At 41.4% G+C, this 25,535-nt stretch overlaps 1 protein-coding gene across 3 annotated transcripts; it reads left to right on the top strand.

Annotated features, from left to right (window-relative positions):
- The first annotated feature begins 37 nt into the window (after positions 1 to 37).
- vps39 (VPS39 subunit of HOPS complex) lies at positions 38 to 18,406 on the top strand. 3 transcript variants are annotated; one of them, XM_029494438.1, is made up of 24 exons: positions 38 to 630; positions 850 to 915; positions 1,193 to 1,257; positions 1,444 to 1,486; positions 1,690 to 1,784; positions 2,571 to 2,669; positions 2,758 to 2,850; positions 3,281 to 3,464; positions 5,629 to 5,749; positions 6,136 to 6,256; positions 6,582 to 6,708; positions 7,313 to 7,455; positions 7,661 to 7,801; positions 8,445 to 8,586; positions 9,939 to 10,025; positions 10,872 to 10,945; positions 11,173 to 11,389; positions 12,351 to 12,479; positions 12,740 to 12,842; positions 13,208 to 13,253; positions 13,646 to 13,795; positions 15,980 to 16,114; positions 16,388 to 16,479; positions 16,897 to 18,406. In XM_029494438.1, exons 1-24 carry the CDS (start codon positions 558 to 560, stop codon positions 16,976 to 16,978), a joined length of 2,628 nt encoding a protein of 875 aa, XP_029350298.1. In that variant the 5' UTR covers positions 38 to 557; the 3' UTR covers positions 16,979 to 18,406. The 3 variants fall into 3 exon arrangements, with proteins under 3 accessions (XP_029350298.1, XP_029350297.1, XP_029350296.1); XM_029494437.1 differs by having other exon boundaries at positions 6,579 to 6,708; XM_029494436.1 differs by having other exon boundaries at positions 850 to 933; positions 1,178 to 1,257; positions 6,579 to 6,708.
- The last annotated feature ends 7,129 nt before the right edge of the window (positions 18,407 to 25,535 follow it).

Raw genomic sequence — 25,535 nt, 5'->3', positions numbered from 1 at the left:
TTTAACGCGTTCCTCGTGAGCGCGCTGACGTGTGTCACGTGCCTGTCGCGCGTCCGTCGTCAACACAACCGAGGAAGTTAGCCGGATGCTAGCCCGGCTAGCACAAACTAAATGCTAAAGCCAGCAGGTTTTTGGTTGAAATCCGTTTTCCGGCAGCTAACGGGTAGTTGTTATCAACGAGATGGCTGAGTGTGTGTTCTCGGTTTGGAGTCGATGTGGAGTGAGAGGAAACCATGTTTAGGGAGCAGAAGCCGTGTTTTGCTAACTTCTGAGCTAGCAGGCTAACGATCAGCTGTTGTCCTGGTCGGAGAGGAGAAGTAGCTGAACTGCGTCTCATTACGGCGGTCGTTTTTTATTTATTTATTTATTTTTGCCAGACCAGATTCCTCCGGTGTCTGTTGAAACTGCCGAGCTGCTCTGTCGGTGAATGGCGACACGCACGGAGGTCCGGCCCTAACAGATTCATCAGCGGGCCCTCAGTCAGCTGTTATCCGACAGGCGACCACTCCGAGTGGGATTGATCCGTCAGAGCTGGCTGTGATTGAATCAGCAGCAAGATGCACGACGCCTATGAACCAGTGCCTATTCTGGAAAAGCTCCCGCTTCAGATTGACTGTCTTGCGGCCTGGGGTAAGGTGTTGACGTTTTCCTGCACCCCACAGCTGCTCCTTCTATCCTTTGACATTGAACTCACATCTCTGGGAATTTATTATTGAGCTGCAGTCTCAGGTGTTTCACCGCGGACACGAATGAGCTACCTGCTCAGTTTGTTTGACATTTTAATATGTTTGAAATGACTGACAGCTGCCTTTTTGAATTGTCACTGAGTCTGAGTTTGTCTTCCCACAGAGGACTGGCTGCTTGTTGGAACAAAACCAGGACACCTCCTTCTCTACAGAATAAAAAAAGATGCAGGTGAAATGAGAGTAAAGGGCTTGTGCGATGCTGTGTATTTGCAGACCGTCTCAACATACTGTTGTCTGTTTGAGTCATTTTCAGTAACAGAAATTATAATGACATAACTAAAAACAAGAACACAAAAGTTAAACAGTGAGAGTAAACATAACTATGATATATGTACATGCACATAGGCTGATAGAGATGCCTTCGGGTTTCAAGATATAAAAGATAATATTATTATTTTCTACGTATAATGATGATGATTTTTAACTAGCAGCTCTCTTCTCCGTAGGCACCAACCGGTTTGAGGTGACGTTGGAAAAATCCAATAAGAATTTCTCAAAGAAGATTCAGCAGGTAAATGAGAAGCGTAGACTTATTTCAGCACAAATCAAAGATTCGTTAAGTTTTTGGTATGTAACAAGCAAACAGACCTCAGTGAGAGTCCCAGAAAAAGTGTGCATGCTGCTGTGTTCTCAGCTGAGGTGTGAGGTACTGCCGAGGTCTGCACTAATACCTGCTTTAAATTTTCTCTTTCTGCAGCTTTATGTTGTCTCTCAGTACAAAATCCTTGTTAGTCTTTTGGGTAAGTATTTTTTTTTTTTTTTTTGGGGGGGGGGATTAAAATCTGATTTTAGTGTAACACTTCATTCCTGACTTTTGGAATAGTTGCTCTAAACTTGTTTTTTTGGGCCTGTTGTTAAAATTTTGTGAATAAACGCACGGAGCATCCTATTTGTTGACATTATCATGACAAACACATAAAATCTGTTTGATTCTCTCCTGCAGAGAACAACATTCATGTCCATGACCTCCTCACCTTCCAGCAGATAACCGTGGTGTCCAAAGCCAAAGGGGCCACACTCTTTGCCTGTGACCTGCAGGTCAGTTACAGCACATTTTGAGAACAATCTTCCATGTACAATATGCATACAGGTATATTGTAGTGGATGAATGAAGGGAAAAGTCTGTATCACAATGTTGGGCTAATTTATGACCACGGAGCTCCAAGGAAACCGATTTGTACAGTTTATTCAGAGTGGAGTTTTTCATAAGGATTTTTTTTTTTTTTTAAACTCATCTTACCACTGACTGCTTTCTGGAGCTCAACATAGGTACCTTTTTTGAAGAAGTGAGTCATAAGTTCCATGCAACGTCCAAATGTCAAGACAGGATTCAATGCTTATGATAATATAGCATTCTAAAAACTGGAAGTACTGATGGCACCCCACAGGGATTTACAATTTCAAATTTATGGCTTGGTGGATTCATAGATCTAACAACTCGCTGCTTCCCACCATCACATTCACACTCAGACATTTCTAGTAGAAGTAGTGGTAGTAGTACAAGTTTACACTTGTGGCAGCTTCCTTAAGTAAATAGCAGTGTGATCTCCATTACTGCAAAGCTCAAGTATTGTATGTATGAGTCTGTTTTCTGCGTACAATGGCTGCTTTCATGACAGGAAAGAGCATTCAGACGAGGTGTAAATAGTATATCTTAGAACAGGCAAGAGACTGGTGTGATTTCACAGAAATCTTTTAACACAATTGTCATATCCACACAGTCATAACAATGACATTCTTCATTTCCTCAGTTCCGTGTTGTACTCATATTTTCCTAAATTTTGTGCCATGAATTGTATATTTTGTCTTATTTTCCTCCCTCAGCAAACCACCACAGGAGAGGAAAGGTTGAGGATGTGTGTCGCAGTAAAAAAGAAACTCCAGCTGTATTACTGGAAAGATAGAGAGTTCTACGAGCTGCAGGTAAAATAGAATATGTTTGCATGTGACTCACTGTAGTGTGATCCTTTGACAAATTTAGCCATTGTAATGTTTACTTTTTGTCTGTTAGAGCGACTTTGCTGCACCAGATATTCCAAAGTCCATGGCTTGGTGTGAAAACTCCATATGTGTTGGCTTCAAACGAGACTATTACCTTATTCGGGTAAGTACTACAGGAGAGGGTAACTGTGTGTGTGTAAAAAAACTTATGTTTATGGATGGGCAACGCTGTCAAGGTCACACTTGCAGTCTTGCAGTCTATGAAGTCTGCTAAGATGTTTCACAGACAGATTTTTGAGAGTCACTTTTTATTCCACTTCTGAAGAATCCTGTTTTACAATTGTCATCACTTTTTTTTTTTTTTTCGTTGTTATTGTCTTTGATTTGTATGTTTATTTTAGGCACTTTCAATTTGTGCTTCTTTAATTTTGGTATCCCTATTATCAGATAATGATTGGTAGAGATATTCCTCACTTCAGCCTTTCCATAATGCTGTTTTACAAGTAACTTGCCTTACACATAAAGTTAAAGTCACTAAAGTGTCATTTATCTGTATCTCGTCACTCAACCATGGTATTTCTCCTGTCAACCAGATGGATGGCCGTGGCTCCATTAAAGAGCTCTTCCCCACTGGCAAACAGTTAGAGCCTCTGGTTGCCCCACTGGCTGATGGGAAAGTGGCTGTTGGGCAGGACGATCTAACTGTGGTACTAAATGAAGAGGGCACTTGCACCCAGAAGTGTGCCCTGAACTGGACTGACATCCCAATAGCCATGGGTAAGGGATAAACAATTACCAGGGAGGATTTCTCTGTTTTTCTACTCTGTTTATATTCATTTTTCTTTTCTGTCACCTTGAAGACTGTACACATTTTATTTATTTGTGTTATATTCCCATATATAAGAAAAATAAGCTGTTTCTGTATCTTTAATCACTCCTCATGTCTTTGTTAGAGTTAACTTGTATTGAGTGCCAAGAGATGCTGACGGCAATGTCAAAAGGAGACACAAAAATACAATACAATGACTTTCAAGAGCTAACTTCCTCCTCCAGCTCCCTGTGGTTTATAATTTGTCGTTCCAGATAACAAGGAAAATATTTTGTCAAAATGTGTCACTCCAGGCAGTCGAGTTCTCCCAGGGAAAATAGAATCAGTGCTGTTTCTTTTTTTTTTCTTTTTTTTTTTTTTTTACAATGAAACCTTAAAACTCAAAAAATCCACAGTCATGCACAAACAGAATGAAGCCATCTAAGCCACATTTCAAGAAATTGCACTTTCCTCTATTGGAGTTTTTTGTATCTCAAGGACAAACATCAATTGATTTCACTGAGGACATAGTTGGCTATAAATTTGAAGAGTTGACATTAACGAGCTTTGCTGTGATAAAAAATAAGAGAAAGATAAATGCAGTGGAGCAAACAGGAGAACACCACAAGGATAAACAGTGTTTTGACACATGAGGACAGAAGACAAGCTGCTGTAGAAACAGTAGTTAAATTTGAGGTTTAATGACATTCACCTTATTCAAGGTCTCGTGTGTGTGTTTTCTTTGTCCCAGAATTGACAATATACATCCATCATATGAAATGTCATAGTTGAAATTCTTTCAGGATCTCCTTTGTGTCTCTATCTCTTTCACAATGACAACTGTCTGACCATCTGTTATATTTAGGCCGGCCATCACTGACTGAATTGCTGGGCTGGTGGGCCATCAAAAAAAAATCCATCAAGTTTTTACCATCCCTGTCTGTCTCTTTACTCTGGGCACTCATCTGTGTCAGGACTGGGCTGTCAGGCCAGTCACAATATGCAGTCAACCCTCACTCATCCCCAACCCCATTTCATCAGGGCTGCACTATGAAGCGATAGGACTGTGTATATTGCTCAGTTATTCACAGTTTCCAATTTAAGCACTCTCCCACTAATTGAGCTGGGCTGTTTACATAGTAATTGGATGTTAAAACAAACAATCAATGAAGCGCTTGGCCTGAATACTGGCATTGTTCTGACAGTTGTTGCTTCCCCTTTTTTCTTTTCTCCTCTATAATCATTAGTTCCCTTGTGCAAAGTCTTTCTTTCCACTCTGTCTCAGCCGTGCTGCTGGTTTCCATTTGTCAGAAGAGAAAAGATGGTTTAAGATCAGCTTTTTTTTTTTTTTTTTTTTTTTAATCCTGTGACTAAGACACCATAGGTCTGGGATACTAATAAACCTTGTGACAGAAGTGCTCTTCAGATGAGCTCTTCCATTGTTTTAAAGGCCCCTCTGTCTGTGCTCATTGGCATGCAGAGAGGAACAATATGAAGGGGAAATTAAGCCTCCGAGCAGTGGTTTTATGCAATTCGCAATTTCCTTGTTTCCATATATTGTTGCTTTGGTCGTGCATCAGCAGAGGATGAGTGCTGTTCAGTTTATAACTGACTGTTCTGACTGGATGTGGCTGGAGCAAATTGCCAGGGCTCTTGCCCTGAAGGTGTAGTTGGTTCATCCTCAGGCTTGTCTAGAAAGCTGTCTCCGGCTGGATTTCCTGCCCCATTAGCCTTAAGATCTTCACTCTTCACTCTTTAAGCCGAAAAGCGAAGCACCTGCTGCCAAGACACAGTTTTTGTTGTGTAGACAGCATAACTCTCTGTGTTGGATGAATAAAATGGCCTTTATGCTGTTTTTCTCTGTAAAAACTCAATATCCCTTTCACATCCTCAATCCACAAACCATGACTCTTGTATCATAGTCCTACTTCTCTTTATGCTCCAGGTGCCAAATCATATGAAATCATCATATGAAGCAAGTTTTGTGTTTGTTTGGTTTTTTTTTTGTGTGTTTTTGTTGTTGTAAAGTAACCTTTCCCCACATTGAACAATTTATTCATTTTGTAAGTGTATTAATCCAGTTCTGATCTGCAAATGTGACTCAGTTGCCTCTGTTGTCTCGTTTGTTCCCAGAGCACCAGCCTCCGTACATCATCGCTGTTCTTCCTCGGTACGTGGAGATCCGGACCTTTGAGCCCAGGCTGCTGGTGCAGAGTGTGGAGCTGCAGAGACCTCGCTTCATCACCTCGGCGGGGTGAGTCAGGCAGACTGTAGTGGGATGTTTCATTATATCATTGCATGTTCTTGTTTTAACCACAGACCAACTTTTACAGACATGTTATAACAAGAGACTTGTTCAATAATATATAATGATCAAGAGCAACCATAATTATTAAAGCATTTCAGGTTTAAAATGAAATAAAGGCTACAGTGGCTGTTGACGCATTGCTGAAGGTCTGATGATGAATCGTAGGCTTTTATGCCTCTCCAACTCTGTTTATGAAGTATAACGTCCCTAAAAGACTATTTAATCGGTCCTCATGATACCAATGGTAATAATGTTAGTCCCTCCATGCAGAGAAAAACACTTTTGTGTCAACCTGTTCTCTCTAATCTTGTTTTTCTGCTTTTATCTTTCAGGCAGAATATTGTGTATGTTGCCAGCAACTACTTTGTGTGGCGCCTGGTGCCCATCTCAATAGCCAGCCAGATCCGACAGCTTCTTCAAGACAAGCAGTTTGAGCTGGCTCTCCAGCTGGCGGTGAGTAACACAGCGACTCACTTTACTATTAAACCTTGTTATTAAATTCCTAAGGATTCAATTCTTGCTTTAGCTCAGGGGATGGAACATCAGGATCACTTGTGCTGATTACAAGCAGTACGTTTGAACAGTAAAACACTCAGGCTTTTGTTCTTTATGGTCAGCTTATCTAGAAATCTGGCTTTCCACAGGCATTTTAACGAAGAAAAAAGGGAGTTCACAGAATTTATAAATTGTTGGAAACCGTAGTATCCTGATAAGTAATGCATTCTTGCGTTCTGCATTATTGTGATGAAATTTCGTTTAATTTTCTTTCTCCCAGAAGATGAAGGACGACTCCGATGGTGATAAGAAGCAGCAGATACATCACATTCAGAATCTCTATGCCTTCAATCTGTTTTGCCAGAAGAGATTTGACGACTCCATGCAGGTGTTTGCCAAACTCGGCACAGGTAGAGCTCTCTGCTGAATTCTCTCTTCAGACCCAACTGAAACAGATACCAGACTAGATCAAATTCTATGCCAATATAAAAGCCCCATTTTTTTTGTAGTTTAACCTGAATTACACTTTTTTCCATCCGGATTTATTTATTCATTCGTTCATGCTTTTCACTACACACTCTGACTACATGTTGAAGAGTAATTTGTTCTGCTGTTGAAAGATGAGTTGATTTTTATCACCCATTTCACCCACATGGTGACAACAGAATTCAGATGAATCTGGTCTTAATTCGATGGTGTGCATGCTTCTTACTCGTCTTTCTCTGAACTCATTAGACATCTGTAGCGAACTGTAAAGCATGTTGATGAAGTGTTTATACATTCATATGATTTTCATTGACATCACATCTTGTCTCAGTGTGAGAATTCATTCCACATTGATGACAGAGTGATTTCAGGTCTGGTCACACTTTTTCGTTGTGGTGACAAGAAATTTGTGTCATAAACTCACTCCTCAGAACACATTTCTTTAATCAGTCAGTGCTAAACAAACTGAACTACCATCGATGGAAAAAGGTGAAACCAACCCCCCGTCTCTCCTCCTGTGCTCTGCAGATCCCACCCACGTGATTGGACTGTACCCGGACCTGCTCCCATCAGACTACCGCAAACAGCTGCACTATCCGAACCCTCTGCCCACGCTGTCAGGGGCAGAGCTGGAGAAGGCTCATCTCGCTCTCATTGATTACCTCACCCAGGTGTGTGTCTGTGTCTGTGTGTGCAAAATCACCGTCATGGCAGCAGAACATTTTATCAGACTCCACTTTGTAAAGGTTTTCTGTTGTAAGTGAGGGTCTATCTAAAGCAGCAAAAGCTAAAAAATGATAACATTTAATCAATACACATCAAGGATTAGTGGGAAAAAGCTAATTAAATGCTATGTTATCCTCATTTTCCTCACAGAAACGCAGCCACCTGGTGAAACAGCTGAATGACTCTGACCCTTCCACAACATCTCCTCTTGTAGAGGGCACGCCAACGATTAAGAGCCGCAAAAAACTCCTGCAGATAATTGACACCACCCTCCTAAAGTGTTACCTTCATGTAAGGCTATGATCTCTCTCTTTCTTTATTTAGCAGAGACTCTTTATAGTGTTGCTATTTTCTTCAACAAAGCAGTATTGTTTTTAACTTATGCTGCCCTCTTTAAACCTTTTAATGAAAGAAAATTTGGACAGGCGTTTCATCCTTATTTTCATCTGAAGCACTTTCTTTTTTCTTTCCCAGCACCTATTTATACTTCAGGTGAATTGATGCACACATGAGGGTTTGATTAACGTGGGAGAGACAAACTCATGTTTAATATAATAATAATAATAATACTTTTTGATTCACAACCAATATCTTTGTGCCCTTGAATGCAGGAAAAATGCTGCCCAGTCATCCTTTTTATTTTTTGGAGACAACTTTAAGTAGTAGGACTCCCTAGCCAGACCAGGATTACACTGGATGTATAGCCCTAAGAGTGCATGTAGATCCTCTGAGATAGCACATGCTTTGAAGTGCCAGCCATCTGCATTGCATTGTTCAAAAGAGACATATTATGAGGCAGAGAGGATCAGCCAGTTAGGGAAGTCACCTGCTTGTTGTCTTCGAGTGAACCACATCCTGAACTGTAAAGAGTTGGATGGTCTTGGATTTGGAAATGTGGAAATGTTTGGTGTTCATGTTGTGCAATCCCCTTTAGACTAACGTGGCCTTGGTGTCCCCCCTTCTTCGTCTCGAGAACAACCACTGCCACATCGAGGAGAGCGAGTCTGTCCTAAAGAAGGCTCACAAGTACAGTGAGCTCATTATTCTTTATGAGAAGAAAGGCCTGCACCAGAAAGGTAAGAGTCTGACTGACAGCCAGCCAAATGTGCAGCAAACCATCATGTAATGTTGAATTTTAATCTGACTAATCATCGACCATCATCTGCAGATAAAGGCTGTTTATCTCTTCTCCTCCTGTTGTAACGATAGTAGGAGGGTTCACTGAGCTGCAGGCAACAATCAATGTTATGCAATTATCAAGATTTCTTCTCTTTACTATGATATTAAACATGTATTAATTTATCTTATCACCAACACAAATACAGTTATGTGCCTTATAAAGTGCACAGTGAAAAGAGCTTTTTATTTTTGTTTGTTTCTGTGAATGAGGAGTGGCATAAGCAAGCAGAGGATAAATACATACAAGTATAAAAAAAAAAAAATTCAAAGGAAAATGTATCAGACGGGAATTTCTGTAATGTGACATTTTCCATTCAGGCCTAAACTACACACATGCAGACAGTGGATATTATAAACTATTGATGAGCAAAACAAAGCTCATTCTACAGGACATCAGGTTGTCTTTATCTCTTGGTTAGAAAAACATTCTTTCTACATATTCAAAATGTCAAAATATGGCTAAAACCTTTAGCATATCGTATCGTTGTATTTATGTTTTCAAAGAAAAACACAATTCTGAGTAAGACCTTCTGGTGACAACTTTTCGGAGAATATTGTTTTTTTTTCCCCTCTTTGTCATCACACAGCAAACAGAGAAATCAATCAGCAGAATATTGACTGATATCGAAGTTTAGTTTTATTTGTGTGGTTTGTTTAGGCATATAGTTTATCTGTTGCAGACCTCAGCATGACAACCGAACACATCACATTAAAACACAATAAGACATCTGTTTCCAATTTCTCTTTCAAATGGGTTGTTGAATTTGGGGTTTAGTACTTAAATGAAGAATCCCTTGATGCCAAACCTCAATCTGCCTCTGCCAGCGCTCTCCTCATTACATCCCCATTCACATACAACAGCCATTGTGAGCTGGATTGTTCCATCATGCTTTAATCCAATAAGTAATAGTTGTGTGCTTGTATTTTTCGTGTGGCTGCATTCTGTCTGTGGTCAACGTCTTATTTGGTTTGAGGTGGATTCTGGGCTGCGGTGGATTCTCACTGTAACCGCGGCTGTCTTTGATCGGCCCGCTGCAGTTTTGTGTTCATGATGTCATGCTTCAGAAAGTCTGCCAATTCAAAGCAGCTGTTGCTGGCCACCAATTAACACTTTGTATGCGCCTCATCCAGTTCCCGTTGACAGAGCTATGATGTAACAGCAGCGCCCAGCAGAGTAGAAGACTAAGACTGATCTCACATATGTTCTCGCTCCCCTTCACTCCCCTTCACCCTGTTTGCCCTGTCGCAGCTCTTCAGGTGCTGCTGGACCAGTCGACCAAGGCCAACTCTCCGCTGAAGGGCCACGAGCGAACGGTGGAGTACCTCCAAAGGCTGGGTAAGGATCGTTGGCCAACTCAAATCTGTTTTAGTTTAGAGCGTCAAAGTTTTCTTCCCTGCGAGACCTGTTCAGTTTGTTGGTGTAATGTTGGGAAAGCCTCTGAGAAAACCTTCGCTCTGATTAATAAAAGCTGCTGGATGAAATGTATAGTTTTCATCTGTCACATGTCAGGAGCGCCAGATTTTGACTAAACGCGAAGTCTTTGTGTGTGCCAGCATTTAGTATGTAACTCCATGAATAGTGGTTAGATTGCACAAGAGTGATGACAGAATCGACCCTCTGCTCACAGTTTAAGGTGCCGTGTGAGTTACTGTCACACTGAAGCCTTGTGACTCGAAAATAACCACATCAGTTCTATAATCATTATAATAATATTCATAATGTTGGAGTTTGTTTTCTTGGCAGTAGGAAATTTAGTTTTTCTCTATTCTCATGACGCTCTCCTTTGTCTGATTTAAACTGCAGAGCCATCCAACAACTTTGAAATTGTAGGTGCAATTGCCAAAACAATTGCCTCTTTCTTTTTCAGTCTGTCATGCTTCTACTGACAACAAAATAAATGTATGGCTTTACAATGATATAAAATGAAACAAGCAAACTTCCCATCGGCTGCTGATTAAGGAGTATTTTATTTATGATAGTAGAATATAACAAATCAGTGAATTAATTATTCTTACACACACTTACACAAAATGTGTCAATACATGTAACAGTGTTTTATTTGCATAATTTGCCAATTCCGTCTTCTCTAAAACTTCCTGACCAACTCTTTTATCCTGTATTCTATTACTTAATTACCTGATTTCATTAAGTTAAAATATTTTTCATCATCCTCCAACACAGGAGTGGAGAACTTGGGCATAATCTTTGAGTTTTCTCGCTGGGTGCTGAAGATCTGTCCTGAAGATGGCTTGAAGGTGGGACACAAAACTGTCACATGTTCAGCATTGGAGTTACTTTGTTTTTGTATTTATAGTGTGGTTTGGTTTTGAATACAAACCATTCAGTTAAATTAACCTTTTGATTCAGTCAATAACCTTCTCTTGATGAACTGTGGATTCATATTTTCTGATTCGGATTTATTTTGTGCACATTTTCCCATGAGTAACGATCTGACGTTGGCTCAAAATCTTTTCCTCTCCAGATTTTTACTGAGGACCTGACAGAGGTGGAGACTTTGCCTCGGGACAAGGTGCTAAATTTCCTGAGGGACGGCTTCACAGAGCTTGCCATCCCATATTTGGAGCATATCATTTATATCTGGGAGGAGAAGGGGCCAGAGTTTCACAATGTGCTGATCCAGCTCTACCTGGAGAGAGTTCAGGTTCTCATGAAAGAGTATCTCAACTCATTGCCAGAAGGTACAAACATTAATTTAAGGTGACAGTGTCTCCGAGCTCTTTGGGGAAAACATTTTGGAGTAGTTACATTTTACCACTTTCAAAAACAATGTTTTCAGACATTTTAGCAAGAAATGGTGAGCTCCATTCAAATACTAAACATTCACTAATGTCTATCTGGAGCAAAGCTGGAGAATGAAGGAAGGGCTTTAAATGGAAGGACGTTATTGTCATATCAGAGCGATAAATCCAGCGTGGTCCCAAAGCTTTAAAATGTCTTTCACGTAATCCCCTCACTATTTTTTGGAAGAATACTTATTTCTCTAATTTATCAGTGATCACCATGCATGGCTTCAATTTCCTTTTGCATCCTCATCCAGAGCGCTGTCTCCGCTCGCTCCGCAAATAAAGCCTGTGTCAAAGCTAATTAGGAAGTCCATTTATCTCTGTGTCGGTGCCTTTTAATGCACATCCAGGGGCCCAAGGACCGTGCATCCAAACAGACCTGTCCTTGTGGCAGGTTATTGCCTCGTTTTGTCCTGTGGAGCATTTTCAAGTGAATAGCCCATGATTTTAAGATGGTGTTGTTGTTGTTGTTTACGACAAGACTGTTGTTAATCTCAACAATGAGCTGGGCCTTTGTGGGTCCAGACGTTGTAAATATTTAAGCTTGTTTCAGCAGCAGCTGCGCAGTTTAGTTTCTTACGCGTTCTTTATAAGTGCTGCATCAGTTACGCCTGGAAGTAAAACAAAGCATTTTGAGTTCATGCAGTATTTCTTACCAAAGACACTGTGTGTCTAAAAAATGTATGGTGTAGTGTAATGTATTTCTCCCCTCATAAAACATTTAGCATGTTTATTTTTTTCTTGTAAAAAATCATTCAAACCTGCTTCTATCAGAGCAGGAATGTGACTCAGATGACATACACTCTCTGTGTTCTTGAGCTGTACACACTACAATGAACACCTCTGTGCTGTTTAGGGGTTTCAGCTGTCGCAGCAGGAAAGGAGAAAGGCAAACTGGGAGAGTTCAGGAACAAGCTGCTTTCTTTCCTGGATATTTCCACCAGCTACGAACCAGCCCGACTCATCAGTGACTTTCCCTTTGATGGTAAGACCTGAGGTTTCTTTACAACACGTGTGAATAAAGAACATATGGTTTAAAAACAAATACAAAGGATGTTGGATTTCTTTCTAAGGAAGCTGAATAATGAGGATGTAAAGATCATTTACAGTACTTGATGAAGTACCTCATTTTAATACATTTTACGAAATTTACATTTTAAAAATTGGTTCCAGTTGTCTCATGCACATACGTTCTCAGCTGCTGAGGAGCGTAACTAACCTTTGGGTTTGTTTTCCATACTGAAGGCCTGCTGGAGGAGCGAGCTCTGCTCCTGGGCCGGATGGGTAAACACGAACAGGCGCTTTTCATCTACGTGCACATCCTGAAAGACACACGCATGGCTGAAACGTAAGTACCTCCACAAGATGAAGACCACGATTCCTGCTCAGCTGTGAGGGAGGTTTACCTGCTGTGTTTCAGGGCTCCAGCTGCTAATTGTACTGTCAGCTGTTACTTTGACAGTGAAAGAGAATAAAACAGTAAGATGACGATTAAAAAAAAAAAAAAAAAGGCAACTGCGTAAAGCAGTTTTATGCCCTGAAGCCATATTTAATTAGAAGCCTACACTGCAGGATTAATTTTGTAGCCCCATGTGACCTAGTTTAGCCTCCCTGATTATTTCATTATGATTCTGTGAGCACTGATCAAATTCATGAAAATTATCAGAGCCATGATACGTTATTTGTTCATGTATTTCTCTGTGCACATTGCAGATACTGCCACCGGCACTACAACAGCTCTGTAGAAGGAAATAAAGACGTAAGTGGCTTTCAGTGTAATTTCATTTCAATTTGTGTTGTTTTGTTCGTTTCTTCTGCTTGGATTTTGTTGTCTGTTGTCTTGGATTTTATTATTCTTCTTTGTTTCGCTTTGTTTTTTAATGTTTTATCAGACCCCTTTTTTCAGTTTTGTACACGCTGTTGCCTTCTTTTAAGTGCCTTTATGTTTGCAGTAAGTGCTACACAAATGGGATAGATTATTTCTGGTACATGCAGATTGAATACAAAAGTGACAAAACCAACACTGAAGGAATAAAATAGTTGCGTAAGTTCCAGTTGCCTTTGTGCCACTCATCCTGAGTTACTCAAACTATCTCCCTGAACTTTTATCTGCGATTAATCAGATAAAATTAAAGTGTTTGTGCTGTGCAGGTTTATCTTTCCCTTCTGCGAATGTACCTGTCGCCTCCTGACGTCCACTGCCTGGGGCCCATCAAGATGGAGCTTTCAGGGCCTCAGGCGAATCTCCACGCCGCCCTGCAGGTCCTGGAACTTCACCACAGCAAGCTCAACACCACCAAGGTAAACAACAACAGAGCAGCGCTCACCAGGGTGACTTCAGAACAAACCCCAGACTGGTGATACTCAAATAATCATGTGCGTGTTCTGCATCCAGACAGAGCAGGCTGTGTCATTATCAAGAAGCTGCATCAGTAACACAAGTTCACTTGAATCTAGGCCAACTTCAGCCAGCTCATTAAACCAGAAAGCAAAAATTAGTCTGTAATTCCACCCAGAGCCTCGTTGTTATTGTTATTGGTCGACACTTTGCTCAGATTGTGTCATCATCACCCCAAACGTGGCCGTGAAAGTGACAGTCCATCTAAAGGAGCATGATTTACGACGCACAGATTCAGTCATTTGGTATTTGGTGTGAAATTAAAGCTGCGACTGAAGTGAACAGAACTCCTTTATAGATTCTACCCAGTTTGTTTTTAGAGCGAGGTCTGCACAGTTGGGGGTAATGGAGCTGCTGTCTTTGTGATAGGAACACTCCAGTCAACCAAAAAAAGATTTCCAGCAGGGTGCCCGTCTCCCACGAGAAGCGTCTGCGTTGTTTTGTGAAATATGAAACTCCTCTCATATATCTGCACCCAGAACCAAAATAGCAAAGAATTCTTTGAACAAGAAGCAGGTTTGTTGAAATTCAGCTTGTGACCTGCTTTGTCTTATCAAACCTGCATGTTGCAGTCCAACAAACAACGAAGGTCTTTGGTTCTGTTCTGCCGGCTGCGTAAAATCTCTGCGCACAATCCACTTGAACAGATTGTGTGTTTCTTCTTTCCATATCGTATCGCAAAAGAAGAGAAACACGATCTTTGAAATGCTGCCGCTGTGCCATCGTTAATATTTTTTAATACTTTAAAACTTTATCTGGTCTGAGTCGTATTCAGGTTGTAAAATGCACCATAACAAGCTGCAGTATCTGTGATTGAAAGTGGATATGGCTGTCTGAGCCGCAGCGTCTGATCATAGAAATGTCAAAGTGTGTGAAGGGGAACGCTGAGCATGTTTAGGTTTAGATCCCACGGGCTGCACCTCGTTGTCTTCAGTGACACAGTGCTTTCATTTCCCTTGGCCACGCTCCCAGACTTTGCCTTGCCAAGATAAAAGAAAGGAGACAAGAAGAGGCTGAACAAAGTTGTTGTTTTGTTGTTTTTTTGTTTTTTTTTTTAATAATTCCTTTATTTTTTTATTAATAAATACATACTTTCATCATCATATCACATTTTAATTTTCTCACTTTAAATGTGCTGCCGTGTTCAAATAGCATTTTTGAAGCGTATTTCTGTGTGAGCTGAACCAAAGTTGGAAGGTTTAACAGCATAAAACAAACCTGACAGGCATTTAGATTTCTATATCCAAGCCTGACCTGAGTTCTTACTGTGGCGGCCTGTTAGTCCCGATTAAACATACAGGCGCTGCACATACGACTGAAGGCCAACGTGACTGGATCTGTACGTCGTTCGCCTGAAGGGGCTCATCACTATCGGCCACCTCTGTCAATTTCTGTAACTTTCCCAGACCAACAATGCAGCATTTCCACTTTGCAAAGGTGAGAAAGTCAGCAGGAGTTTTCATTGCTCACACAACTACCTTCCTGTGACACTGTGGTTTTCAAAGCTCTCTCTGTGGGTTCTGGGTTTGCGGTGGATTTCTTGCTCTAGTAAAAAGTGAGACTGCAAGTTTATGCCCTGCCTTGGCAAGAAAACAACAACATGCTGAAAGTGCTGAGAAAATGTGAAATCATCCGAAACCTACTGGGTGGTTAGACTTTCACCAAGGTCAAGACCGAACCTGAAATCATGCTGGCCGCTGTGTTTCCCCGGCTGATCAACGGTCGCCAGGCCGCTGCTCAAGGACACTTCGGCACAGCCGCTGTTGAGAGAGCAAAACATGTTTATTCGCATTCCACACATAGATGAATCCACAGTCTTACATTTACAAATCTGCGATTGGCTGTCGTCCATTCCAGCTCAATTTGTGCTAAATCTGCTCAGTGTGACTAAAGACCCTGACAAGCTGCAGAACTTGAAGGACAAGCTTGTTTTTCCTGTTGTGGTCAGACCTAATTGGTCCTCTGACACAGAAAAAGGGTAACTGGATTTGTTGGTCAGTGAGCAGAAAGAACGTGACACATTGAGCTTTAGAAAACATTAAGGTCCAGTCTACAGTGTTTTAACAACCCTGCTCTTTGCTTCTCAGGCCATCAATCTGCTCCCAGCAAATACTCAGATCCGGGAGATCCGTGTTTTCCTGGAGAGCGTCCTGGAGGAGAAAGCTCAGAGGAAACGCTGTAACCAGGTGTTGAAGAGTCTGCTACAGGCCGAATTCCTCAGGGTGAGTCTGGTTTATATGGAGGTCGACGGGAATAAGATGAAAAATTCATTTGTCATTCATTTCAGGTTTTCAAACTTAAGAACTTCATCACCATCCAGAAGGGAAACCGACGTGTGCCAGGAATTCACTTCGAGCTTTATAGACAAAGCAATTAATGAAAACACACAAAATAATTCGCAGAACATGCGGTCATGAAAATGATTGCACATTGATTTGTGGTTCGTTACTTGGTTGTCTATCTGCCTTTGCTCAGCAAACACGTTTTCTTTTCAGGTGCAAGAGGAGAGAATCTTCCACCAGCAGGTTAAATGTGTCATTACGGAGGAGAAGACCTGCAGAGTTTGCAAGAAGAAAATAGGAAACAGGTAAAAGTCCCTTTCAGTGAAAACGTGCACAAAAAAATATCATTTGTGAACTCGCTGTTTTTGCTCTCATCAGAATTATAAGCTCCCAGCAAATAATTGAAAAAAAAAAAAAGGGATGATGTTATTTGGTGGTTATCATGAAAATCCTCCTTAATATGGAGATTATGAATGTCAATGTAATGTAACTATCCCATTTTATATCATTCATTTCTCTTTATCAGATTCTTTCATATCTGCCGTTTCGTTTTTATTATCTTGAACACAATTTAACGCTGCGTGCTGCTGTTAATTTCATACCCTGTTCATTTTAAGTTTCCTCTTATACATTTTAATTAAATGCTCTTTGGTCCACAGCAGCGCGGGGAGTAATAACTCCAGTGGCAGTAAAACAATTCTCTGTTAAACGTTCTCTTTCAGTGCTTTTGCCAGGTATCCCAACGGGGTGGTGGTACATTACTTCTGCTGCAAAGACCGCACCATGTGTCCTACTGAGCAGTAGGGCTCCCTCCCCCACCCCCCCAACTCTCCTCCTCCTCCTGGACTTCAGTGCTTGGACATCCATGAACACATCAGAAACTTGGAAGTGTTCAGAACTGGACGCTTACATCCAAAGCACCTTGCAGAACTTTTCTTTTTTTTTTTTAATTAACAAGACTTGAACTTTTGTTGTCTGAGCTCCTTCTGAAAGCGAAGGATGCATGAAGAGGTAACTGGATGGATTTTCAGGAGGGGAGAAGTGAAAACAGTGAAAAGTGTGTGTGTGTCTGCAGAACTAGAAGGAATTTGTTGCCCTGCACGTCACCCTGGCAGGAAATGATTGCTATTGACAGACGCCCAGCGGAAGAGGAGCTGCAACGACAGGAGTTGGTGCTCCTCCTCACAAACCTCGGTCAGTGTTGTCTGTTTTTCTTGTTTTTCTTATTCTGCTGTCTCCCTCCCCTCCTGTAACACTGTGTAGGCCTCAAACACTGCTTCGTTTGCCATATAGACTCTGCTGGAGTTACGCTCAATGCCTTGTTGTGACCGAAGATTGTGCTTACAAAGTCAGACGTTTGTCATGAGATCTTTTTATCAGCATGTACTGGAACGTGACTAAACAAAATTTGTGTTGCAGCATGTTTGACGATTTCTCATTTTATTTAAACATTTCAGGTGACGCCATCTTTTACAATTTCACAATTTGTGAATGATTGATTGCACACTTTCTTTCTTTCTTTCTCAGTCACATCCAAAGTTTATGAAACAGAACCTTTTTTTTTAAAGCGAGACTATGTAACCTGTAGGACTGAATAGAGAAAAGGAGCTTTATTGGTTATTAATCCAATTTATTTTTAGCTCATTTGCAAGAAGCCAGTTGTGTCACGTAGTCTGGCTTTAAGACAGATCAGGAAAGTACAGCACTTTAAAAGCGGACGGATGTCTGGTGTTATCAAATCAGATAACTATGCGATACGAACTGGAAGTAATGTGAATGACTTGAGAGGTGTGATTGATCTGTGCATTTTAATAGCAATATTGTTATAAAATGTGTGTGTTTGCTGCCCCCCCGGGAGGCAATTCAAGAAGCAGGACTCTGTTTATTGAAATTGAAAATGAAAGCCGTTCACAGCAACTCTTCGGATATTTGACCTAAATGATTCAAACGTGTCTGTTTGAAACACTCAAGTTTTAAGTAAACTTTCTCACAAGTTGTAGCATGTCAGCGTCTTCTGCTCCTTTAAATGCCCCCCCGTAAAGGTTTGCTCTCTGCTCAGACTGTTTCAGATATTTTCTTTTTTTGTTGTTGTTGTTGTACCGCTGTGTGTTTTACTGTCTGATGGTGTTAATGACAAATTTCTTATTGAAACTATTTGATTCTTTGGGGGGGAAACCCAGCAGGTACCATCTATGTTTGCCTTTAATCTGTAATAAATAATAAGTATTTCCACTCATCTGTCTGCCAGCTGTTCACACTGATGCTCCTGGTTTTCATGCAAAAACATTTGATTTAAATATTCATTTATTCACACTTGTCAGCGTGACACGTGTGTATAACATTGGATTAATATTTGTGGAACCTCGGTAATGACAAACCTGTAAATAGATGAATTAATAAAATCAAAGTTGGAAAACATATGCTGAAATTAAGTCTAAATATTAATTATTTAATAGTAATATTTAGGCTGATAGTGTATGTATCAGAGTTTATGTAGAACTTTAGGTCATAATTTTATGACTGATACTTTTATCGCTTGTTTCTGAGAAGCTCCCTCATGACACATTATCTTAGTAGACTTTGATTTACCTTAACTGTTTTACTCATTTACTTTTCTTGGGTTGTTTTTTTTTTTTTTTCCCCCTAATGTGGGATTTAGACTTTAGTTGAGTTATTGCTCTACTGATAATTCAATTCCAATGTTTTGCTTAAATGCAAGTTTTAGTTGTGGGACACGTTCTCCTACCTCGTCTTTGCCCTTGACTAAAGGAGAGTGACTCTGTTTTCATCTATTCACGGTTTGTCCGGCACCTCTGTCTCATCTGGAAGCCTTTTCCAGACAGGCCCATTATCCTCGGGGCCGAGGCACCGGAGAATACCGACTGTGTTACTCGCCCTGCTAATGGACTTCCCACACTAAGCCAGCTGGAGTAACACAATCACAACAGCTCGACTGCTCAGCAACGCATTTAGTCACACACCACTCGCAGCGAAGTTTGCCAGCTCCTCTCCACGCCGGGGCCTCGGATGGATCCCGATGGAGCCTGAGAGCAGAGTGTGTTCGATTGATAGAAGCATCACTGATCTGACATGAGTGTGCTGAGAGTCAAAGCACTGAATAATTCACCCTGTTCCAAACTATTGTAGCGCTGTTTGTGTGTGTGTGTGTGTTTTAGTGGGATGTTGTCATGTCTTGGAAATGGTGCACCAGTGTGCAAATGGAAAAGATGTTCCAGCTCGCCCCAGTTTCAAGCAGCCCACCTCGGCTTTATGTTCTGCAGAGCTGCCAGGGAGCGCTCGGGTTTTATGGAGGACTTATTAGTGTAAATACTGAGAAAATGGTCATGATGTGATGACTAATTTTAGGACCCTTAAAATTCCCTTGGTTTTCAGTCTGGCTTCGTGAAGGGCCACGTTGAGCTGTCCCCCACTTTGGTCCAGAGAGAAATATCCCAACAACTGGACTGAGAAGTTCAGCTTATGTTCTCATGGTGATACAGCCTTCACAGACAGGACTAAACTTTTTAAAGATGGGTCATAAGATCACGGCTGAAAACGGTTTCCTCTGAAATGAACATTTTACCATCATCATATCAGGAGTTTTTTTTTATTTGGCAGTAAAGTTTTATTAATGTACTCCTTTTTTTTATTGTTATTATTGAAAACCAAAAATGCCACATAAATTTAATTCTTCCTATCTTCTGCTCTGAATTGACATTGATTTTTCTTACAGATTCTTCCTTCCAAAGATCCAACTCTGGCTTTTCCTTCCCATTTGTGGTTCAGTCGCTCATCAGGTTTAACAAAGGTGGAGAAGAACATTTTCTGTAGTTCCTACTGAATACTGTCCGTAGTTTCTTCGCTCCATGTTTACCTGTTCACCAACACAGGGTTAACTCCAGGTGTTCCACTCTGCCTTAAATAGCTGAACTCTTTTTTTTTTTCTGATTCCACTGTGTTTTGTTACAGCACGGCTCCCAGTCGGCGGCTGCGTGTTTCTTTTTAGCGACTCCACGTTTATCACCCCAGACAACACCTGAACCTGTTTGCAAATACTACCTCATGCTTTATGTGCAGTTCAGCTCAGGTGAGCGATGGGCGGGGATTTCAAAACACAAACACCACACAGCATTAAGTGTTGGACAATATGTGTACATCAGATTAGTGTACTTTCCTGCTCATTAGTGTCTGCATCCTGCAGCTCCACCCGTCTGGTAGGACTTTCTTAGAAACAAACCACAAAGGATCTTTTGTTCTATCAGACGTAACCCTTTAGGGAAAAAAATGTATCTTCTCTTACCAAATGACTGATTAAGAAACCAGTTGCATTTATAGAACTAAAGCAATTTAATGAGCCGATCCCACAATAGAAAAATAACCACTGAGGGTTGTTTAGTGTTTTTGGGCTATTTTACGTTTCTTGCTGGTAACCAGTCAGAAGGTTACAGACAGGGCAGATGTAATGGCACTCTTGTTTTCACTAGTCTTTGAGATCAGATCTACATGTTCATGAGTTTTGTCTTTTAATCCCTCAAAAATCAAAGACCTGGAGTCTCCTGCTGGTAGGCCTGGCCCTTCGCATTAACACAGAACAGCCACACAGATCAGATCTGTCTCAGAGTCAACAAAGATGGCACCGGTTTCAGCCCCAGTCGCCTCAGAAAAATCACGTCAGCAGATCTGTCACTGAGCAGTTTAACAGGGTTGGAGCGCATCTCCATTCAGCCGAGGAAACATCACATAAATGTCTTTAAAACTCCATGACAACTGCAAAAAGAAAAAAAAACATCTGCTGATGAACGCTTTAGGATGTGGCTGAACCTTCTGGAAAAAGCTACTGAGCAAATCTGGAGTCAGACTGTTTTGTGTTAAACTACATTAAATTATCCTGTAAAACTGTGTGGATGTGCAAAAGCTGCTGTGAAAAAAAAAAAAAAAAAAAAAAAAAGCACCGTCATCAAGTTGAAATAAGTTTTTTATTTCATAGTAAAGACAGAAGTTGACTAAAGACTGAAGTTTATATGAATTTAACTTTTTAATGACAGAAGAGACAAAACGATGAGGATAAGTTCCCTGAAGCTTTTACTTCTCAGCAGAGAGAGTCTGCTTGTCCTGTATTTTGGAAATGTGCCGTTTCTGTCCATTTTACCATGAATCAACCTTAAAATAGAGTCAAGAATGAACGTTAGCTTTCCAGGTGTGAGAAAACCACTGATGAGTACTTCGACAGCTAGCTGGTTAGCTTAGCTTAGCACAGAGGCAGGAAACCAGGAGGAGCGGCCCGCCCGGCCATTTGGCGTTGGGCCAGATGAAACTTTGGAGGTTCTGACAGGTGGATTTTCTTTTTCAGCTCTTGACAGAACTAGGCTGCTGTTTCAGCCCCTCCTGCCAAACCAAGCTGACGTCTGCCGACTGCGGCCTCCTGTTTAATGAAGGAAGAGCTGCATCCATCTTCTCGTCCCGTTCTCTGTAAGTTAGCAACTGAACTTTCATTCCCTTCAGAGCTCAGAACTTTGTGCGACCTCATCACACAAACAAGAACGAACCACGCCGAGCTTTAAAACTGACTGTTGAATTGTTAGACCCGTGTCTTAAAAAGGCAGTTCAGAGCAATGTGGCTTTTTTCCTGCAGTAAAAACCCGTCATGATTAAAATCCTCCATGACTCCACAACCTGTTTTACAGCCCCCTCTCCGGCCTACAGGGAGTGCTCCGTGCCCAACAGGTTGTGGGTGGAGTGTGACTTTAAATCTGGAGCCTGGCCTGATGTTAAAAAAAAAAAAAAAAAAAAGACAGATGTTACCTCGAGTCCAGTTTATTGTGACTGCAGTGAAGCACCATGGGAAACTCTGTTCCCGTCACATCAGGAGAGAGACTCAGATAAATTTGTTCTCGCTGTGTATCTGCTCTCTGACTGTGTGTTTGCATAACACACGCACAGACACACAATACTGAACAAGAAGCTCAATGATCGCCGGTTACAGCCAACAGGCCATTGGCTGAGTTTCCACTATCATCATAGTGGAATTCCTTAGAGGCTTGTGTTTGTGTGTTTGTGTGTGTGTGAGAGAGAGCCAGTGTGTCTTTTGTACCAATCTGTGAATTACAGACCTAACAGACTGAGGACTCTTTGGGACAACCTTTCCGTGTGTGCACCGCTGCTTTGTGTTTTCGTCTTAGCTGTCTCTGAAGTGAATGTGTAAACATGCATAACAATGCAGAGTCGCTCAGTGTGCGTTTATGCCGTGGGGTGTTTGGGGGTTCAGGGTCGGGTCCTACAGTGGCAGCAGCGCTGCCTCAAGCCTGCCGCAGATTGTAGCCTTGGGAGTCTGACCACTCAGCCTGAGGACTGAACCCAAAAACCTCCAAACCTCCCGCCGTCCACCGCGCCCAGAGGGAAAAGTCAGCAGCTCTAAAAAGAGAGTGGAGCCGTCCTTCAGTAAATACGTCATCGGGGTCACAACACCCAGAGAAAGCATTCAACGAGTCCCCTCACCTGCACACCTCCAGCCAGTCAAACGTGACAAAAGTTCAACGCACAAAATCAGGAGCTTCAGCTAACGTTCACGTCAAAGATCAGTGCGTGGCATCTCGCTGAGGTCCCGGTCTGTGAGGGAAAGCAGCACCGTGAAGGCTGCACAACATTTTCTAAAATGACATCTCGACACACAAAAACACCTTCATGCTGCAGCGAGAAATACAAAACCTTTTGTGTTTTTACAAAATGAATAGAGAGCAGTGGCGGGTCCACACTAGGAATGTGTGTGTGTGTGTGTGTGTGTGTGTGTGCTGGGATTTCTTTGTGTGTCTTTGTTTGCATTTCTGGATTCTCCATTTTGGCACAGTGGTCTGAAATGCCAGCAGTGATTCTCAGCGGAACTAAAAAGCTGCTGACGGTCTTTGAGTGTGTCTGCAGAAAACACACACACACACACTCAGCTATACTTCACACTTCCTGATACAAATGTTCTCCTTTGAAGGATCATACAAATCCCTGTAGATGAATTACCTCAAAGACGGAAAGGTCAGAAGTCTGAGGCAGAGGAAGAAGCTGCTGAAGGACACTGAGTGAATTATTATTTTGTGTTGTGTTGTGCCGTGTGGGTGATTTTGTGGTTTGTGTTTTCAGCCGCTAGTTCTATGAATAACTATTGATTCATTACTTTGGACGTTCGTGGTCCCCAGAAGACAAATCTAGATGAACATTTGGGTTTTAAAACCTTTGATTGAGGCTGTAGCTTCAATCCTTGCTCTGTTTTTATATCTGATTTGCTCATCGTTAAGTTTCTTCATCAAACGATGCTAACATTAGGAAGGACCCAATCTGTCATTATTACCTATTAAGTGGTAGACTTTTTTCAGTTCCTGCACTTTTAAATTGTTTGATTTCAGTAGAATCAAACAATCATTTCAGTGTGTTGGGATTATTGTGCTAATTTCTACAGAATTTTTTTTTTTTTTCAGCCCTAGTGCCCATTCCAGTATTTTTAACTTCGGAAAGTCTCCCTTTTTTTCCACAGTCGACATGGGAACGTGGAGCTTCGTCTTTCCATGAATCTCAGGAGAGGGAAGGGTGTTGACTTTCCTGGAAACTCCACATGCAGCCATTGCTTCTTCTCTGCACCCAGTAATCTGGACTGAGCCCGTTCGGGAGCTCGGAGTGTGCGTCCATCCTCTCCTTGTCAGGATGTGCAGAGCACCCCTCGTTTCCTGCTTTGGGGCATCTCTGTCTTTCCCAGAGATAACAGTGACAGCTGCGCCCCGAGACGCACAGCCCCGTCCGCACGGATGAAAACAGATATCTCCCAGCCTTGAGCCACATGTGCCTCTGACCCCCGTGACCTTCTCTTCTCCAAATACACAAGCGGAGCGCGGGGCAGATCTCATTGGCTGAGAGGTCTCTCTCCGTGACGGGATGGAGGAAAGGGAATAGACGGCTTACATGTATAATGAGATTAACCTCCAAGTGCAAAGCTTCAGAGAGACAGCAGACAATAAATGGATCTCTGCCCTGCAGCTTGTTAGGCTCCTTGATTCTTATGTACTCTTCCATCATGGTGATTAAATTAAATGAAGAAAAAGACTGATTCGTTTGATATTAAAGCCAACCTGCCAGACTTTAGCAGTGTAATTGTTCACGCTCCCTTTCACCTCTGGGTTTGTTTTGTTGCTGGCAGTCACATTATTCTTACTCCTGAAGAGGGAACTGAGGACATGTAGGCAATCAAATGTCACATCGGCAGCTGGGGAGTTTGATGTAAAAGGAATTTTCAACAATCGCCTGAAAAATGTTTTTTTTTTTATTGGGATGTTTACTCATGTCAGCTCTGTGTAACAGAATATATGTCTATCCCGTTATCCTTTGACAAGGTTGACGTTTATTCCTTGTTCTGCCTTCCCCTTGTCCCACATTTCCTCCTATTTCACCTCCAAAGTCCTTCAGCAACAACTGAGTTACAATTTTATTTGTTAATAACATTAACAATCATTTCACCAGCAGAGCAGAATACATGACGAGCTTCTTGGCTCTGTGCTCAACGTCACCGCTAACCAGCACATGACGTCGATGTGTCTGACAGTTTCAGAGAGGGGAGATCATTTACCCATCAAACATTAACAACAAAAGACTCTCCGCTGCCAGATTGTGTAAAAAGTCTCTGGCTGACAAAAGACAGTGTTAGTGTTGTTGTAAAATAATACAGTTAGACATGTCACTGATAAATACTGAATAGAAAAGACAAATGTGTTTTGGTCCAATCATATGAAGATGTAATTATTACACAAAAATAAAAATCTTTCTGTAGCTTTATGAATTATTATGAAAATGATCAAAATAATAATTATTATTACAGTTTTTAGGATTTTTGTCTTCTTTGTATCACTATTATTATTAGTAGTAGTTGTACTGGTATGAGTATTATTATTATAAATGCTGACGCAGGCCAAATAAAACTTTAATATTTGTATAGTTTGGATAATATACATCAGCAATAAACTGGCTAGTAACAGATATACGGAATCATAAGAAATGTTGTGTACTATTAATTTTGTCCTGACTTGTAAATGGAAGGTCTGTAAAAAGGAGGCCTTAAAGCAGAGCGGGTTAGAGTTGTGAATTAAAGCGCTGAAGTAATTGTTTAATCACGTCACAGATTCATGATGCGACATGCTGCAGCTGCAGATGGCTTTTCCCTTCGACTATCGATTTCGTTGTGCTCCATGTTGCCTCTCTCCTGCCGGATCGGGTTTGTTTGTGCTCGTGTTTCTGATGAGGAGAAACTTGGCATTCCTGCTCCATGATGTTGTGGTGGTGGGCCAGCTGTGTGTGTGTGTGTGTGTTGCTGTTAGGTGGGGTTGCATGA

Source organism: Echeneis naucrates, chromosome 22 (genome assembly GCF_900963305.1).
Source record: "Echeneis naucrates chromosome 22, fEcheNa1.1, whole genome shotgun sequence".
Classification (NCBI taxonomy): Eukaryota; Metazoa; Chordata; class Actinopteri; order Carangiformes; family Echeneidae; genus Echeneis; species Echeneis naucrates.
This window is presented reverse-complemented; position numbering and strand designations above follow the sequence as displayed.

Coding starts and splice junctions, on each gene's coding strand:
- vps39 (XM_029494436.1), top strand. CDS start 558: ATGCACGACGCCTATGAACCAGTGCCTATTCTGGAAAAGCTCCCGCTT. Junction 631..849: donor TGACTGTCTTGCGGCCTGGG/GTAAGGTGTTGA, acceptor GTCTTCCCACAG/AGGACTGGCTGCTTGTTGGA. Junction 6,257..6,578: donor AGCTGGCTCTCCAGCTGGCG/GTGAGTAACACA, acceptor TCTTTCTCCCAG/AAGATGAAGGACGACTCCGA.